The sequence below is a fragment of the Rhinoraja longicauda genome, chromosome 4 (assembly GCF_053455715.1).
Source record: "Rhinoraja longicauda isolate Sanriku21f chromosome 4, sRhiLon1.1, whole genome shotgun sequence".
Taxonomy (NCBI): Eukaryota; Metazoa; Chordata; class Chondrichthyes; order Rajiformes; family Arhynchobatidae; genus Rhinoraja; species Rhinoraja longicauda.
The window spans coordinates 92,275,574-92,293,862 of NC_135956.1; the positions used below are offsets into that span (position 1 = coordinate 92,275,574).

Below are 18,289 nucleotides of genomic sequence, written 5' to 3' on the forward strand. Positions count from 1 at the left end.
AAAAGTGCCATAATGTGGTTTTGTGTTTATCAAGTGATCTATTAAGCAACTTTTTTTCCTTTTATCAATATTTTGCTAGGTATGACTCTTTGACTGGTGTTCCTTCGTATCAACGGGCTCTGGCTTTTGAAAAGGGAAGTCTACTCTTCAATGTTGGTGCACTTTTTACACAGATTGGTGCAAGGCAAGAACGAACCACTAAGGAAGGCATTGATCAGGCTATTGATGCTTTCCAGAAAGCTGCAGGTAGGTCTGAATTGAATAGATAGAATTAATGTGGAAAATATTTGTTTGAATTACTTTTTAAGTAGTTGAATTGATGACTGAATGGATCATTCTATGAGCCACAGATTTTGCTAAGTTAATCTTTGTCCTATAAGAAAATAGTATTTTCTAATTCTAGAATTTTGCTTCTAGAGTCACTCATATTTTAGCATCTGTGTCCTAAATCTCAGGCTTTATTTTATTTAGTGTTGATACTGAATAAGTAAAATTAAATTTAGGAGTAACAGTTTTAGTTTTCAGATACATACTTTCATGGTATTTTGCAGCTCCTGTATTGGGGTTTTCTAGATTTATATTGATTTAATGTCATTGATTTATCAATTATTTTTTCAGATAGATTTAGTTTTAGAGATACAGCATGGAAACAGGCCCTTTGACTATTGATCACCCATTCACATTAGTCTGTTATTCCACTATCTCACCACTCACAACACACTAGGATAGGGACAAAGTGCTGGAGACAACATCTCAGGAGCAAAAGGATCTGTGATGTTTTGGGTTGGAACCCGAAATGTCATCCCCCTTTTTTCCAGAGATGCTGCCTGACCAACTGATTAATCCAGCACTTTGTGTTTATCTTTGGTATAAACCAGCATCTGCAGTTTTTTGTTTCTGCACAACATGACATTGTGGGGATTAGAGACGTGGCTGCAGGAGGATCGTGACTGGGAAATGAATATTCAGGGTTATACATCCTATAGAAAGGCAGGCAGGTGGGCAGAGGTGGTGGGGTAACTGTTTGGTGAGGGATGAAATTCAGTCTCTTGCGAGGGGAGACACAGGGACTGACGATGTAGAGTCACTGTGGATAGAGTTGACGAGTTGTTTAGGTAAGAAGACACTAATGGTTGTTATCTACAGGCCCCCAAACAGTAGCCTATATATAGGGTGTAAGTTGCAGCAGGAGTTAAAACTGGCATGTAATAAAGGTAATGCCACTGTGGTTCTGGGGGATTTCAATATGCAGGTAGACTGGGAAAATCAGCTTGGATCTGTACCCCAAGAAAGGGAGTTTGTAGAGTGCCTCCGAGATGGATTCTTAGAGCAGCTTGTACTGGAGCCTACCAGAGAGAAGGCAATTCTGGATTTAGTGTTGTCCAATGAACCAGATTTAATAAGGGAACTCAAGGTAAAAGAACCGCTTGGAGGTAGTGATCAAAATATGAGTAGTTTTAATCTGCAATTTGAGAGGGAGAAGATTAAATCAGAAGTGTCAGTGTTGCAGTTGAACAAAGGGGACTATGAAGGCATGAGAGAGGAGCTGGCCAAGGTAGACTGGAAAAGGATCCTAGCAGGAATGACGGTGGAACAGCAATAGCAGGAATTTCTGAACATAATCCAGAAGATGCAGGATTATTTCATTCCAAAGAGGCAGAAAGATTCTAAGGGCAGTAAGAGGCAACCGTGGCTGACAAGGGAAGTTAGGGATGAAATACAACTAAAAGAAAAGATGTATAACATTGCAAAGAGTAGCAGGAAGCCAGAGGATTGGGCAACTTTCAAAGGTCAACAGAAGATAACAAAACGGGCAAAACGGGGTGAAAAGATGAAGTATGAGGGGAAGCTGGCCAAGAATATAAAGAAGGTCAGTAAAAGCTTCTTTAGATATGTTAAGAGAAAAAGAGTAGTAAAAACAAATGTGGATCCCTTGGAGGCAGAAACTGATTAAATTATTATGGGTAACAAGGAAATGGCAGAAGAGTTGAACAGGTACTTCGGATCTGTCTTCACTAAGGAAGACACAAACAACCTCCCAGATGTATTTAGAGGACAGAGGATCTAGGGAGACAGAGGAACTGAAAGAAATCTGCATTAGGCGAGAAATAGTATTGGGTAGACTGATGGGACTGAAAGCTGATAAATCCCTAGGTCCTGGTGGTCTGCATCCCAGGGTACTCAGGAAGTGGCTCTAGAAATCGTGGATGCATTAGTGATCATTTTCCAACGTTCAATAGATTCAGGATCATTTCCTGTGGATTGTGCTAATATTGCACTTTTCAAGAAAGGAGCGAGAGAAAACGGGGAATTACAGACCAGTTAGCCTGACATTGGTGGTGGGGAAGATGCTGGAGTCAATTAGTAAAGAAGTAATAACGGAGCATTTGGATAGCAGTAAAAGGATTGGTTCAAGTCAGCATGGATTTACAAAGGGGAAATCCTGCTTGACCAATCTTCTTGAATTTTTTGAGGATGTGACAAGAAAAATGGAGAAAGATGAGCCAGTGGATGTAGTGTATCTCGACTTTCAGAAAGCCTTTGATAAGGTCCCACACGGGAGATTGGTGTGCAAAATTAAAGCACATTGTATTGGGGGTAGGGTATTGATATGGATGATATGGTTGGCAGACAGGAAACAAAGCAAACAGGTCCTTTTCAGAATGGCAGGCAGTGGCGAGTGGAGTGCCGCAAGGTTTGATGTTGGGGCTGCAACTATTTACAATATATATTAATGATTTGGATGATGGAATTAGAAGTAACACTAGCAAGTTTGCAGATGACACAAAGCTGGGTGGCAGTGTGAAACGCGAAGAGGATGTTAGGAGGTTGCAGGGTGACCTGGACAGGTTGAGTGAGTGGGCAGATGCATGGCAGATGCAGTATAATGTAGATAAATGAGGTTATCCAGTTTGGTGGCAAAAACAAGGAGGCAGATTATTATTTCAATGGTGTCAGATTAGGTAAAGGGGAGGTGCAACGAGACCAGGGTGTCCTTGTACACCAGTCACTGAAAGTAAGCGTGCAGATACAGCAGGCAGTGAAGAAAGCTAATAGCATGTTGGCCTTCATAACAAGAGGATTTAAGTATAGGAGTAAAGAGGTCCTTCTGCAGTTGTATAGGGCCCTGGTGAGACCACGTCTGGAGTATTGTGTGCAGTTTTGGTCTCCTAATTTGAGGAAGGACATCCTTGCTATTGAGGCAGTGCAGCGTAGGTTCACGAGGTTAATCCCTGGGATGGCGGGACTGTCATATGAGGAAAGATTGGAAAGACTGGGCTTGTATTCACTGGAGTTTAGAAGGATGAGAGGGGATCTTATAGAGACGTATAAAATTATAAAAGGACAGGACAAGCTAAATGTAGGAAAAATGTTCCCAATGTTGGGGGAGTCCAGAACCAGGGGCCACAGTCTAAGAATAAAGGGGAGGCCATTTAAAACTGAGGTGAGAAGAAACTTTTTAACCCAGAGAGTTGTGAATCTGTGGAATTCTCTGCCACAGAAGGTAGTGGAGGTCAATTCACTGGATGAATTTAAAAGAGAGTTCGATTGAGCTCTGGGGGCTAGCGGAATCAAGGGATTTGGGGAGAAGGCAGGCACAGGTTTCTGATTGTGGATGATCAGCCATGATCACAATGAATGGCGGTGCTGGCTCGAAGGGCCAAATGGCCTCCTGCTGCACATATTTTATATGTTTATATGTAACACATTAGGGGCAATTTACATATGTCAATTAACTTACAATTGGAGAGGGGGGGGGAGAGGGGAGAGGGGAGGGGGGGAGAGGGGGGGGGGGAGGGAAAAAAAGAGGGGGAGAGGAAAAAAAAAGAGAGAGAAAAAAAACCCCAAAGCTCCAGACCCCGAGACATTGTTTCATAATTGACGGTGAAATATATCATGTCTGTCCTCACCAGGTGCTTTGAACTACTTGAAAGAAAACTTCTCTAATGCACCAAGCCTTGATATGAGCACACCATCTCTGAACATGTTAGTGCGCCTGATGATTGCACAGGTACAGGAATGTGTCTTTGAAAATGTAATGCTGGCAGGAATTAAGGACGACTTCTTGATGCAATTGCAGAGCGCACAGGAGGCTGCCAGGGTAAGATCATTCAATTTGCTTGTATCACATGCAAATCATGGACAAACTGCTTACCATTTACCAGATCGAGTTAGATAGAGCTCTTAATGATAGCGGAGTCTGGGGGTATGGGGAGAGGGCAGGAACCGGGTACTGATTATGAATAATCAGCCATGAACACATTGAATGGCAGTGCTGGCTCGAAGGGCCGAATGGCCTACTCCACCTATTGTCTATTGCTGTGGGAATCAATGACGAAAGGACCACTGATAATGAACTAAAAGCACCAACCTTTTTTAGTTTAGTAAGTAATTGTCCTGTGCTTTCTGGTTCTGAGGCTGCTACTAATTTAGAATTGTATTATTATAAAGTTATTTCACATAATTATTGAGCATGTTAAAGTGCAATTGCTTTCATAATGAGATTCTTTGCTATTTTTGCAACTTTAGTTTTGGGACTAGGCCAAGTGGACCCGTTGGGGCCCAAACCTCTCCTGCATTGGGGCAGCCCCCTCTCCTCCCCCCTCTCCCTCCCCTCTACCCTCCCCCTCCTCCCCCTATCCCCCCTCCCCCCAATCTCCTCCTCCTCCCCTCCCCCCTCCTCCTCCCCTCCTCCCCTCCCCCTCCTTCTCCCCCTCCTTCTCCCCTCCCCCTCCACTACCCCTCCTCCTCCCCTCCCCCCTCCTCCTCCCCCTCCTCCTCCTCCTCCCCTCCTCCCCCCTTCCTCCTCCCCTCCTCCTCCTCTCCCCCTCCCCCTCCTCCTCCACTACCCCTCCTCCTCCCCTCCTCCTCCATTCCCCCTCCCCTCCCCCCTCCTCCTCCCCTCCCCCACCTCCTCCCCTTCCCCCCTCCTCCTCCCCTCCCCCCTCCTCCTCCCCCTCCTCCCCTCCCCCTCCCCTCCCCTCCTCCCCCCTTCCCCCTCCCCTCCCCCTTCCTCCTCCCCCTCCTCCCCCTCCTCCTCCTCCTCCCCTCCCCCTCCTCCTCCCCTCCCCCACCTCCTCCCCTTCCCACTCCCCCCTCCTACTCCCCTCCTCCTCCTCCCTCCTTCCCCCCTCTCCCTTCCCCCCTCTCCCTCCCCATCCTCCTCCCCTCCCCATCCTCCTCCCCTCCCTTTCCTCCTCCCCTCCCCCTTCCTCCCCCCCTCCCCCTCCTCCTCCCCCCTCCCCCTCCTCCTCCCCCCTCCCCCTCCTCCTCCCCTCCCCCTCCTCCTCCCCTCCCCCCTCCCCTCCCCCCTCCCCCTCCTCCTCCCCTCCCCCCTCCTCCTCCCCTCCCCCCTCCTCCTCCCCTCCCCCTCCTCCTCCCCCTCCTCCTCCCCCTCCCCTCCTCCTCCCCCTCCCCTCCCCCTCCCCTCCCCTCCCCTCCTCCTCCCCCTCCCCTCCTCCTCCCTTCCTCCTCCCCTCCCCATCCTCCTCCCCTCCCCATCCTCCTCCCCTCCCTTTCCTCCTCCCCTCCCCCTTCCTCCTCCCCTCCCCCTTCCTCCTCCCCTCCCCTTCCTCCTCCGCTCCCCCCTCCTCGTCTGCCCCTCCCCCCTCCTCCTCCCCTCCCCCCTCCTCCTCCCCTCCTCCTCCCCTCCCCTTCCTCCTCCCCTCCCCTCCTCCTCCACCCCTCCCCCTCCTCCTCCCCCCTCCCCCCTCCTCCTCCCCTCCCCCCTCCTCCCCTCCCCCCTCCTCCCCTCCTCCTCCTCCCCTTCCCTCCTCCTCCCCTCCCGTCCTCCCCTCCTACCCCCCCCCCCTCCCCTCCTCCCCTCCTCCTCCTCCCTCCTCCCCTCCCCTCCTCCTCCCCCTCTCCATCCCCCTCAACCCCCCCCTTATGCTCCCTCTTCCCCCCCCTCACTCCCTAGGAGATAGATTTAAACCTTAAAATGTGAATAACTTTAAAAATATAACACCGATTTCAATGAAACTTCTATTAGTAACAAAGGGACGGCTGTGAGTAAGGTGGGTCTAAAATTGTCGTGCTATCGTGTACCGTTTTGGCTGTAATTTAGGAACAAACAAACAAACGAGAATTTTAGTATATAGATATGAGCATTGTTGGTATGGCTTGTAATCTTTGTCAATGTCCAGTTCGTGGAATTGTGCAAGCAAGTGGTTCTTTTTGTGGAAATAAGAAACTCATGGTACCATTTTATTGATGTGATATATGTCGGTCAGTCATAGTAATTATAGTAACATGGCTGTTTATGTTCTTATTCTTTATGTTACTATAGGTGGCTGATGTTTATTCCTTGGTCTATCAGACAATGACACAACCTCCAGTGAAAGACTATGTTCCATTCTCTTGGACAACTATGGTCCAGGTCAAATCTGAGTACTTCAAAGCAGTTTCACACTATTTTGCTGCTGTTGCTCTGTGTGACCATACAAGTAAGTAAAATCACTTTGGAACCTGTTTATATGAAACGTATTGACAGCCATTTTCTTGTTGAATGGCAGCACTCCAAAAACTGGATCAGACAGGTGCAGTCAATATTCACGGTTGTGCTTATGATGCTGTGTACGCATTGATCCTGAGAATTTGGGCTCTTTCGTTCCTATGACTGTATATCGAATTGTACTTCTGTGGTTCCTAGGGCACCTGCAGGGGTAGCAGGCTGTTTCAGAGGCTCTTGGAGCAGGTCTCAGCACATTGCTGCAAACCCAACCCAGATAATTATCCAGCACAGGGTTTGTCATTCTGTGCCTGCCTGCCCCACCAACAAACCCCCATTGACTTCCCAAAATCACCCCTTCCCCATACCACGATTGCACAACAGCACTCACTCCCCTCTGGTGCACCTTTAATGGTGAAGGCCAATTTCTGAATTACCATTTTAATCTACATCCATGTTTTTCTAAGTGGAGCATCACTAGAATGAGAACATGGGGCATCAACAACATGAAGCTAATATAAAGAAAGGCAATATACTTATTCCTCTCAAGTTGAAGAGTCAATCAAGCAAGCAAAGCCTGTCCCTGATTTTCAGTTAATTTCCCATGAAACTGGATAGGTGATTATTTTCCTATGAGAATATTCTGCTGGTGTTATTTGAATGAGTTCTATCCTTTTGATTTTGTCTTCACTAACTGTAGTGCTCAATATAGATGCACCTGCAGTATTTCAAATGTGGATTGCCATTAGTTTATGCACAAGCACCACACTAATCAGAAAATGATTTTAATTTAATTTATATATTTATTCTGCAGTTTGCGTAATTATTATGAGGCAGTGAATGTATTTGGGGAAATGGTCATATCAGTAACATTAGGTAACCAGACCATAATAGTGCAAAAGCAAAGTATGTGATGAAACCAAAGTACAAAGCTCATTAATACACTTCTGCAATGATGACAATGCAAAGCTGTCAAGGTGAAGAAATCAACGTCAAAAATGTTTGAGCAACGATGCTGATATTGGAAGTGAAAGGTCCAGCAGTGGAAGAAGCAAGTCTTAGTGGGCTGGAAATATAATGGACTGAAAGCTTGGCTAAATTTCAGAATGAAAATTAAGACAGCATGCCATTTTGTTGAATCTATCAACACTGGACTTGCAAGCAGTGGATACTTGGGGATGTGTGGAAAGTTAGTATTTCAGAGTATATGACAGGATTCTTTGTGCATGCTTTGTTTCAGTGGGTCCAGACGATGACGAAAGTGAACATGTAAAGGCTCTTCAGCAACTTCATGTAACAATGCCAGAAGGCCCCTCGTTAATCACAGTACTGCAGGAAAATGAGGAACGACGCAAATTAGGTAGGACAGAAAGAGGATTTCTTATGGCTATGACCATTCAATGATTCAGAATTTTTAAGTTTTCTACAGAAAGAATGTAATCCATATATTTATAAACAAACTCATGTTACGTACAATTTAACAAATTGCTTTTGCATTGTGGTGACTGAGTTGTTTAGCAAGAAACAAAATTTACATTGTTCAGCAGCAACATACAGCAAACAGTAAGATGGTGGATGATGAGGTTCCGTTCCGAGAAACCCATCGGAAATCGAAAGTATTGTAAGTGGAAATGCATTGTAATACACGCGATCACGTGACTGGAAGCGAGCGGCCGCTCGCCGCGGGTGGCTGCCGTTTGCACCATCGCAAAGTCGAACTTTTGCAAGTCGAAACATTGTAAGCCGGGCGGGGAGCGCCTGTATAAGCAGAAATTGTGGAAATAATGTAATTTTATTATTTTCTGTTCAGCATGTGCAGGTTTTGATTTTCAGATAAGATGGATGACTTTGTCTTAGGTTTGTAAAGCAAGGGCTGTTGGCCAAAGTTATTTTCAGGTGATAGGTCTTTGTGACTTTGTACTCAAAGAGCAAAATGGAAAATGACATAGTGTTGGAATAACTCAGTGGTCAGGCAGCTTCTCTGGAGCTCATGGATAGGTTTCATTTCAGGTCGGGACCCATCTCCAGAGATGCTGCCTGACTTGCTGAGTTAGTCCAGCACTTTGTGTCCTTTTATGTAGCATCTGAAGTTCCTTGATTCTACAGCCAAATACGACTTCAATTTAAACTCTTCTATCCTGAATATATATGCCATCAAGTTGGTGATCAGGGCTCGCCCCAGTTACCTGGATTTGTCCCACATCCCTATAAAACCTTTACCATCCATATATTTGTCCAAATGCCTCTTGAAATTGGTAATTGTATCCGCTTCTACAGCTTTCTTCGAAAGTCGCAAAAGAAGGTGACTCACAGGTAGAGGCAGTTTAAAAAGAGCGCCAAGACTCAGGTTCAGGTAATTTACTAATCAATTTACTAATCAGCCCTAAAGTAGTTGATTAGATGGCAGATAAAAGTAAGTGCAGCTGTAGCGGAGCGGCCTTGGAGGTGAAGTGCCTTGGAGGTGAAGTGCCTTGGAGGTGAAGTGCCTTGGAGGTGAAGTGCCTTGGAGGTGAAGTGCCTTGGAGGTGAAGTGCCTTGGAGGTGAAGTGCCTTGGAGGTGAAGTGCCTTGGGAGGTAAAGTATGAGTCTTTGGCTCTTGGGAAGGAAAGTTCGAGAAGGGATAAGAGAGTAAGATGGGAGGGGAGGTGTATACCGAAGTTAAAGTATTGTATTTGAATGCGCAAAGTATAAAAAATGAAGTGGATAAGCTTGAGGCTCAGTTAGATATTGGCAAGTATGATGTTGTGGGAATTACAGAGACATGGCTGCAAGAGGACCAGGGCTGGGAGCTGAATATTCAGGGCTATACGACCTATCGAAAAGACAGACAGGTGGGCAGAGGGGGTGGGGTCGCTCTGTTGGTAAGGAATGATATTCAGTCCCTTGCAAGGGGTGACATAGAATCAGGAGATGTAGAATCAGTATGGACAGAACTGAGGCATTGTAAGGGTAAAAAGACCCTAATGTTATCTACAGGCCCCCTAATCAGCAGCCTGAATATAGGGTGCAAATTCAATCAAGAGTTAAAATTGGCATGCCGCAAAGGTAATGCTACAGTGGTTATGGGAGATTTCAACATGCAGGTGGACTGGGAAAATCAGCTTGGTAATGGACCCCAAGAAAGGGAGTTTGTGGAGTGCTTCCGAGATGGATTCTTAGAGCAGCTTGTACTAGAGCCTACCAGGGAGAAGGCAATTCTGGATTTAGTGTTTTGTAATGAACCGGATTTGATAAGGGAACTCAAGGTAAAAGAACCATTAGGAGGTAATGATCATAATATGATAAGTTTGAATCTACAATTTGAGAGGGAGAAGGGAAAATTGGAAGTGTCAGTATTGCAGTTGATGAGCTGGGGGGATTATGGAGGCATGAGAGAGGTGCTGGCCAGAGTTGACTGGAAAGATACTCTAGCAGGGAAGACGGTGGAACAACAATGGCAGGTATTTCTGGGAATAATACAGAAGGTGCAGGATCAGTTCATTCCAAAGAGGAAGAAAGATTCTAAGTGGAGTAAAAAGCGCCTGTGGCTGACAAGGGAAGTCAAGGACAGTATAAAAATAAAAGAGAAGAAGTATAACATAGCAAAGATGAGCAGGAAGCCAGAGGATTGGGACTCTTAAAGATCAACAGAAGATAACTAAAAAGGCGATACGGGGAGAAAAGATGAGGTACGAAGGTAAGCTAGCCAAGAATATAAAGGAGGATAGTAAAAGCTGCTTTAAGTATGTAAAGAGGAAAAAAATAGTTAAGACAAATGTGGGTCCCTTGAAGACAGAAGCAGGTGAATTTATTATGGGGAACAAGGAAATGGCAGACGAGTTGAACCGGTACTTTGGATCTGTCTTCACTAAGGAAGACACAAACAATCTCCCAGATGTACGAGTGGACAGATGTCCTAGGGTAACGGAGGAACTGAAGGAAGAAAAGGAAGGAGAGAGAAAACGGGAAATTATAGACCAATTAGCCTGACATCAGTGGTGGGGAATATGCTGGAGTCAATTATAAAATAGAAATTGCGGAACATTTGGATATCAGTAACAGGATCGTCCCGAGTCAGCATGGATTTACGAAGGGGAAATCATGCTTGACTAATCTTCTGGAAATTTTTGAGGTTGTAACAAGTGAGAGCCAGTGGATGTAGTGTACCTGGACTTTCAGAAAGTCTTTAAGGTCCCACATAGGAGATTAGTGGGCAAGATTAGAGCACATGGTATTGGGGGGTAAGGTTCTGACATGGATAGAAAATTGGTTGGCAGGAAGGAAGCAGAGTAGGGATTAACGGGTCCCTTTCAGAATGGCAGGCAGTGACTAGTGGGGTACCGCAAGGCTCAGTGCTGGGACCGCAGCTATTTACTAAATTTATATACATTAATGACTTAAATGAGGGGATTAAAAGTAACATTAGCAAATTTGCGGATGACACAAAGCTGGGTGGCAGTGTGAACTGTGAGGAGGATGCTGTGAGGATGCAGGGTGACTTGGACAGGTTGTGTGAGTGGGCGGATGCATGTCAGATGCAGTTTAATGTGAATAAATGTGAGGTTATCTACTTTGGTGTTAAGAACAGGAAGGCAGATTATTATCTGAATTATGTCAAATTAGGAAATGGGGAGGTACAAAGAGATCTGGGTGGCCTTATTCATCAGTCACTTAAAGTTAGCATGCAGGTACAGCAGGCAATGAAGAAAGCTAATGGCATGTTGGCCTTGATGACAAGAGGAGTTGAGTATAGGAGCAAATAGCTCCTCCTGCAGTTGTACAGAGCCCTAGTGAGACCGCACCTGGAGTACTGTGTGCAGTTTTGGTCTCCAAATTTGAGGAAGGACATTCTTGCTATTGAGGGAGTGCAGCATAGGTTCACTAGGTTAATTCCCGGAATGGCGGGACTATCGTATGTTGAAAGACTGGAGCGACTAGGCTTGTATATACTGGAATTTAGAAGGATGAGAGAGGAATCTTATTGAAACATATAAGATTATTAAGGGATTGGACACATTAGAGGCAGGAAACATGTTCCCAATGTTGGGGGAGCCCAGAACCAGGGGCCACAGTTTAAGAATAAGGGATAGGCCAACCTGTGGAATTTTCTTCCTCAGAAGGTAGTGGAGGCCAATTTTCTGGATGCTTTCAAGAGAGAGCTAGATGGAGCTCTTAATGATAGCGGAGTCAGGGGGTAAGGGGAGAAGACAGGAACGGGGTACTAGAAACATAGAAAATAGGTACAGGAGGAGGCCATTTGACCCTTCGAGCCAGCACCACTATTCATTGTGATCATGGCTGATTGTCCGCAATGAATAACCCGTGCCTGCCTTCTCCCCATATCCCTTTATTCCACTAACCCCTAGAGCTCTATCAAACTCGCTCTTAAATCCATCCAGTGATTTGGCTTCCACTGCCCCCTGTGGCAGAGAATTCCACAAATTCACAACTCTCTGGGTGAAAAAGTTTCTTCTCACCTCAGTTTTAAATGGCCTCCCCTTTGTCTAAGACTGTGGCCCCTGGTTCTGGACTCACCCAAAATTGGGAACATTTTTCCTGCATCTAGCTTGTCCAGTCCTTTTATAATTTTATGTTTCTATAAGATCCCCTCTCATCCTTCTAAACTCCAGTGAATACAAGCCTAGTCTTTTCAATCTTTCCTCGTATGTCAGTCCCGCCATCCCTGGGATCAATCTCGTGAACCTACGCTGTACTGCCTCAATTACAAGGATGTCTTTCTTCAAATTAGGAGACCAAAACTGCACACAATATTCCCGATGTGGTCTTACCAGGGCCCTATACAACTGCAGAGAACCTCTTTACTCCTATACTGAAATCCTCTCGTTATGAAGGCCAACATTCCATTAGCTTTCTTCACTGCCTGCTGTACCTGCACGCCAACTTTCAGTGACTGGTGTACAAGGACACCCAGGTCTCTCTGCACCTCCCCCTTACCTAACATAACACCGTTGAGATAATAATTGATTACTGATTGTGAATGATCAATCATGATCACATTGAATGGTGGTGCTGGCTCGAAGGGCCGAATGGTCTACACCTGCACCTATTGTCTATTTCTCTGGCAGCTCCTGCCAAATACCTACTACCCTCTGAATGAAAAGGTTGACCCCTAATGTTCCTCTTAAATCTCTTCCATCTCACCTTAAGCCTATGCCTTCCAGTTTTAGAATCTATTAGCTGCTGTGGACCCGTTGGGTCCAAATCTCCTCCTGCATTGGTGCAGCACCCTCCCTTCCCCCACTCTCCAACTCCCCACTCCCCAACTCCCCCCTCCCCCTCCCCACTCACCCATTCCATCCCCCCCAACCTCCTTATCCCTCCATCCCCCCTCAACTCCCCTTAAATCTCCCCCGGGGCCAGGGGCGGGCGAGGGGGAGAGGAAAGGGGAGAGGGAGTCATTCACCCCAGCCCCGGGCAGCCATCGCGGCGGCCAGCGGCAAGAGAACTCTCCTCACCCCCCCTCCTCGTTGGCCGCCACTCCCGTTACTTGGGCAGGTCCTGCCCCCGTCCGAGCGGCAACCCTCCCCCAACTGCGCACGGGCGGATCCGGCAACCATCTTACCATTGTGACGCAAGATGAACACGCCTCCGAACCTTCTTCCATGGGAAGAAGTCCTCACCCCCCAGTGATGACCCCTTCTCCCGCGGACCCCCTCCTCTTGAACCCCAACCCGTTGGCCAACTACCCTCACTAGAACATTTCATCTCCAACTGCCGGTGCGACATTAACCGCCTCAAATTCTCCACTCCCCTGACTAACTCTAACCTCTCCCCTCCTGAACGTGCAGCCCTCCACTCACTCTGCAACAACCCGGACTTAGTCATCAAACCCGCTGACAAGGGAGGTGCTGTGGTAGTCTGGCAGGCTGACCTCGACCGGACCGAGGCCAGACGACAACTCTCAGACATCTCTTCCTACTCATCCTTGGACCATGACCCCACCGGCGAACACCAGACCTTGATCATCAGCACCATCACGGACCTCACCATTTCCGGCGATCTACCCTCTAATGCCTCCAAACATATAGTTCCCCAGCCCCGCACGGCCCGATTTTACCTCCTACCTAAAATCCATAAACAGAACTGTCCCGGCAGACCCATTGTTTCTGCCTGCTCATGTCTCACTGAACTTATTTCCACCTACCTCAACTCCATCCTATTCCCCCTGGTCAAATCCCTCCCCACCTACATCTAAGACACCTCACATGCTCTCCATCTCCTCGATAACTTCCGTTTCCCAGGCCCCCACTCCCTCATCTTTACCATGGATGTCCAGTCACTACACTTCCATCCCCCACAAGGATGGTCTTGAAGCCCTCCATTTCTTCCTTGACCGTAAAACCAGCCAATCCCCATCTACTAACACTCTCCTCTGCCTAGCAGAGCTGGTTCTTACCCTCAACAACTTCTCCTTTGACTCCTCCCACTTCCTCCAAACCAGAGGCGTAGCTATGGGCACTCGCATGGGCCCTAGCTATGCCTGCCTCTTTGTCGGGTACGTCAAACAATCCCTGTTCCGGACGTACACTGGCCCCATCCCCGAACTTTACCTCCGCTACATCGACAACTGCATTGGTGCTACCTCTTGTACCCATGCAGAACTCATTGACTTCATACACTTCACTTCCAATTTCCATCCTGCTCTTAAATATACTTGGACTATCTCTGACATCTCCCTCCTGTTTCTGGATCTCACCATCTCCATCACAGGAGACAGACTAGTGACTGACATCTACTATAAACCCACTGACTCGCACAGCTATCTGGACTACACTTCTTCCCACCCTGTCTCCTGCAAAAAGTCTATCCCCTACTCCCAATTCCTCCGTCTACGCCGCATGTGCGCCCGGGATGAGGTGTTTCACACTAGGGCATCAGAGATGTCCTCGTTCTTCAGGAAATGGGGCTTCCCCTCTGCCATTATAGATGAGGCTCTCACTAGGGTCTCTTCTACATCCTGCAGCTCCGCTCTTGCTCCCCCTCCTCCCATTCATAACAAGGACAGAATCCCCCTCGTTCTCACCTTCCACCCCATCAGCCAGCGTATCCAACAAATCATCCTCCAACATTTCCGTCACCTACAACGGGACCCCACTACTGACCACATCTTCCCATCCCCTCCCCTTTCTGCGTTCCGTAGAGATCGTTCCCTCCGTAACTCCCTGGTCCACACGTCTCTTCCTACCCAAACCACCCCATCCCCGGGCACTTTCCCCTGCAACCGCAGGAGATGCAACACCTGTCCCTTTACCTCCCCCCTCAACTCCATCCAAGGACCCAAACAGTCTTTCCAGGTGAGACAGAGGTTCACCTGCACCTCCTCCAACCTCATCTATTGTATCCGCTGCTCTAGATGTCAACTTCTTTACATCGGCGAAACCAAATGCAGGCTCGGCGATCGTTCCGCTCAACACCTTCGCTCAGTCCGCCTTAACCAACCTGATCTCCCGGTGGCTGAGCACTTCAAATCCCCCTCCCACTCCCAGTCTGACCTTTCTGTCATGGGCCTCCTCCAGTGCCATAGTGAGGTCCACCGGAAATTGGAGGAACAGCGCCTCATATTTCGCTTGGGCAGCTTGCAGCCCAGCGGTATGAACATTGACTTCTCTAACTTTAGATAGTTCCTCTGTCCCTCTCTTTCCCCCCCCCCCCCCGTTCTCCGTGTCCACCTATATCCTTCCTTTGTCCCACCCCCCTGACATCAGTCTGAAGAAAGGTCTCGACCCGAAACATTACCCATTCCTTCTCTCCTGAGATGCTGCCTGACCTGCTGAGTTACTCCAGCATTTTGTGAATAAATACCTTCGATTTGTACCAGCATCTGCATTTCTTTTCTTACACGTATTAGATCAACGTGCCTCAACTGCGCATGCACGGATCCATTGGTTTCCCATTGGAACTAGGTATTGTTGGGGGAGTCCAGAACCAGGGGCCACAGTTTAAGAATAAGGGGTAGGCCATTTAGAACGGAGATGAGGCTAAACTTTTTCAGTCAAAAGAGTTGTAAATCTGTGGAATTCTCTGTCTCAGCAGTGGAGGCCAATTCTCTGGATGCTTTCAAGACAGAGTTAGATAGAGCTCTTAAGGATAGTGGAGTCAGGGGGTATGGGGAGAGGGCAGGAACCCAATACTGATTGTGAATGATCAGCCATGATCACATTGAATGGCGGTGCTGGCTCAAAGGGCCGAATGGCCTACTCCTGCACCTATTGTCCAATACAACAACAAAGTTCTTGCAATTTCAATTTGAAATTTGCAAAAACAGTTTCATGAAAACTAGGTTGATTCTTGTCTGGCCCACAACCGGGGTTGTTTTGAACCAAGTCACCAAGTTGCTCTTGGAGATTGCTTCATGAGGATTGACACCACTATAAATATATCCAGTGTGGAGTATCAGCAGCACACATTGCAGTCAGGTCAAATTAATGGAGCATTGTGATTACGCACGGCAATGGGGACAATCGTGTTCTACTCTGAGATTAATTGATTTTTGTTCACGTAGTGCTGGAAAAATCAGCGCTTTCTGAATTGATTTCTAGTCCAGTATCCCACGGCTTCAGATCAGGACTTTAGATCATGCAATTGTACTGCAGCTGTACAACAGCATACTTCTGTAATCAATTGGTTCTTGGTTCTTGGTCCTCCAAAATATTCCAAATAGAATTTAAACTGGAGGTGGCGGAGTATGGACTTAAGCAAGAAGGGCTTCTTAGCGAAGAGCTGTCTTAAATTTGGTTGCGTCTGGTTGAATAGCTATAGTAGGGTGAAGACTATTCCATGCTTTAATTGAGCGAGGGAAGAATGAGTTGCTATACATCTGTCTTGATAGCTGGTATCTCAAATTCAATTGAATGCTCTCGTCAACTCCTGATAGGTTTGGGTTTGGTGTAGATGTGGTCATCTATGTCGAGCTGACCACTTAACATTTTGTAAAAACAGGTCAAACGGCGGGCTTTACGTCTGTCTTGGAGAGTGTTCCACCCCAATGAATTTAAAAGTTCGGTAACACTCGCTTCTCTCTCAAAGGTATTTGTAACAAAACGAGCTACCTGTCTTTGGACACGTTCGATGGAAGAAATGTTTTTAATTGTGTATGGGCCCCATGCTGCAACTGCGTAGTCCAAATATGGTCTAACAAGGGTGAAGTATAACTTCTCCTTGATAGAAGTTGAACAATGATAAAAGTTGCGTCTCAGAAAATGTAGGCCACCTGTTGCTTTCACCGTTGCATGATGAGTCTGACCATTCCAACGTAGATCGTTCTGTAATTTGATGCCAAGATACTTGATCTGTTTGGATTCTTCAATGGTGGCACCAAGGATATTATATGATGTTTCGCCTGGTTTCCTCCTCCTGGTGACATGCATGGTTTCACATTTGGAAGGATTGAACTGCATCCCCCATTGTTGTGACCACTCAACCATAGTATCCAGATCATTTTGGAGAGCATCTTTATCATCAGACTTTTTCATGGATGTCATTTATGTAAAGCAAAAACAGATGAGGGCCCAGTACTGTGCCCTGAGGTGTACCAGTTAACACTCGATGTCAATCAGAGCTTTTTCCATTCACACACACACGCTGAAGACGTTTTGTTAGAAAACTGGAAATTATTGTTTCGTGTTGGAACGAACACCGTAGAAGTCAAGCTTCCGAAGCAGTGTGGGATGACATCAAATGCTTTAGAAAAGTCTAGTACTACTAAATCCGTGACGACATTGCTGTCAAGGTTCTTGACCAGGTCATTTGTTGTCAGGATAAACTGAGACTCGCATGATCTATGCCTCCTAAATGCATGTTGGTTGTCAGCAAGTATGCTATGTTTGCTAAGGTATCTCATCAGATTACCATCGATTATATGCTCCAGTAGTTTGCAGCAAGTGCTTGTTAATGAAACAGGATGATAATTAGCCGGGTTGGTGGTTGAATCCTTCTTAAAGAGAGGAGTGATGTTAGCTTTCCTCCAATCCAACGGAACTTCACCTGAGTCAAGCGACTGGTGGAAAATGATCTGCAAAATAGGAGCCAGTTCTTTGGCCGTGATCTTAAGGGCTTGATTCTGTATTTGGTCAGGTCCAATAACTTTTGTTGTATTTATGTTGAGCAGTAACTTCTTTACACCTTCAAGCTCTTTTTTAATAGCAGGCATATCAGCATATGGGCTGGGCGCTAGATCTGGGAATGATGAAGGCTAATAATTGACTTAATCATAAAGTCATACAGCATGGAAACGAGCCCTTCAGCCCAACTCAAGCTGACCACGATGCCCCATCCAAGCTACTCGCATTTGCTTGCATTTGACCCATATCCGTGTACTTGTCCAAGAGTCTTTTAAATGCTGTTAGACCTGCCTCAACTACCTCCTCTGACTGTTTGTTCCATATGCACGTCACCTTCTTGGTGAAAACTTTGCCTCTCGGGTTCCTATTAAATCTTGCCCCTCACCTTCAGCCTGTGTCGTCTGGATTTCCCCTCCCCTGGGTACAGGACATAGACACAAAATGCTGGAATAACTCAGCAGGACAGGCAGCATCTCTGGAGAGAAAGAATGGGTGACGTTTCGGGACCGAGACCCTTCAGACTGAAAGTCACGGGAAAGGAAAACTGGAGATACAGAAGATGATGTGGATATAGAACAATGAATAAAAGATATGCAAAAAAGTAGCGATAATAAAGGAAACAGGACATTGTTAGTTGTTTGTTGAGTGAAAACGAGAAGCTGGTGCGACTTGGGTGGGGTGGGATGGAGAAAGAGGAAATGCAGGGGTTACTTGAAGTTAGAGAAATCAATATTCATACCACTGTGTTGTAAGCTGCCCAAGCAAAATATGAGATGCT

The 18,289-nt window shown here is 46.6% G+C and overlaps 1 protein-coding gene across 1 annotated transcript in view; it reads left to right on the forward strand.

Annotated features, from left to right (window-relative positions):
• Positions 1-18,289, forward strand: part of rhpn1 (rhophilin, Rho GTPase binding protein 1) — a 70,463-nt gene that overhangs the window by 34,483 nt on the left and 17,691 nt on the right. Inside the window, exons 7-10 of the mRNA XM_078398391.1 lie at positions 80-246; positions 3,915-4,102; positions 6,290-6,446; positions 7,692-7,811. Coding sequence (XP_078254517.1) covers positions 80-246; positions 3,915-4,102; positions 6,290-6,446; positions 7,692-7,811 — 632 coding nt within the window. The remainder of the gene's footprint in view (positions 1-79; positions 247-3,914; positions 4,103-6,289; positions 6,447-7,691; positions 7,812-18,289) is intronic.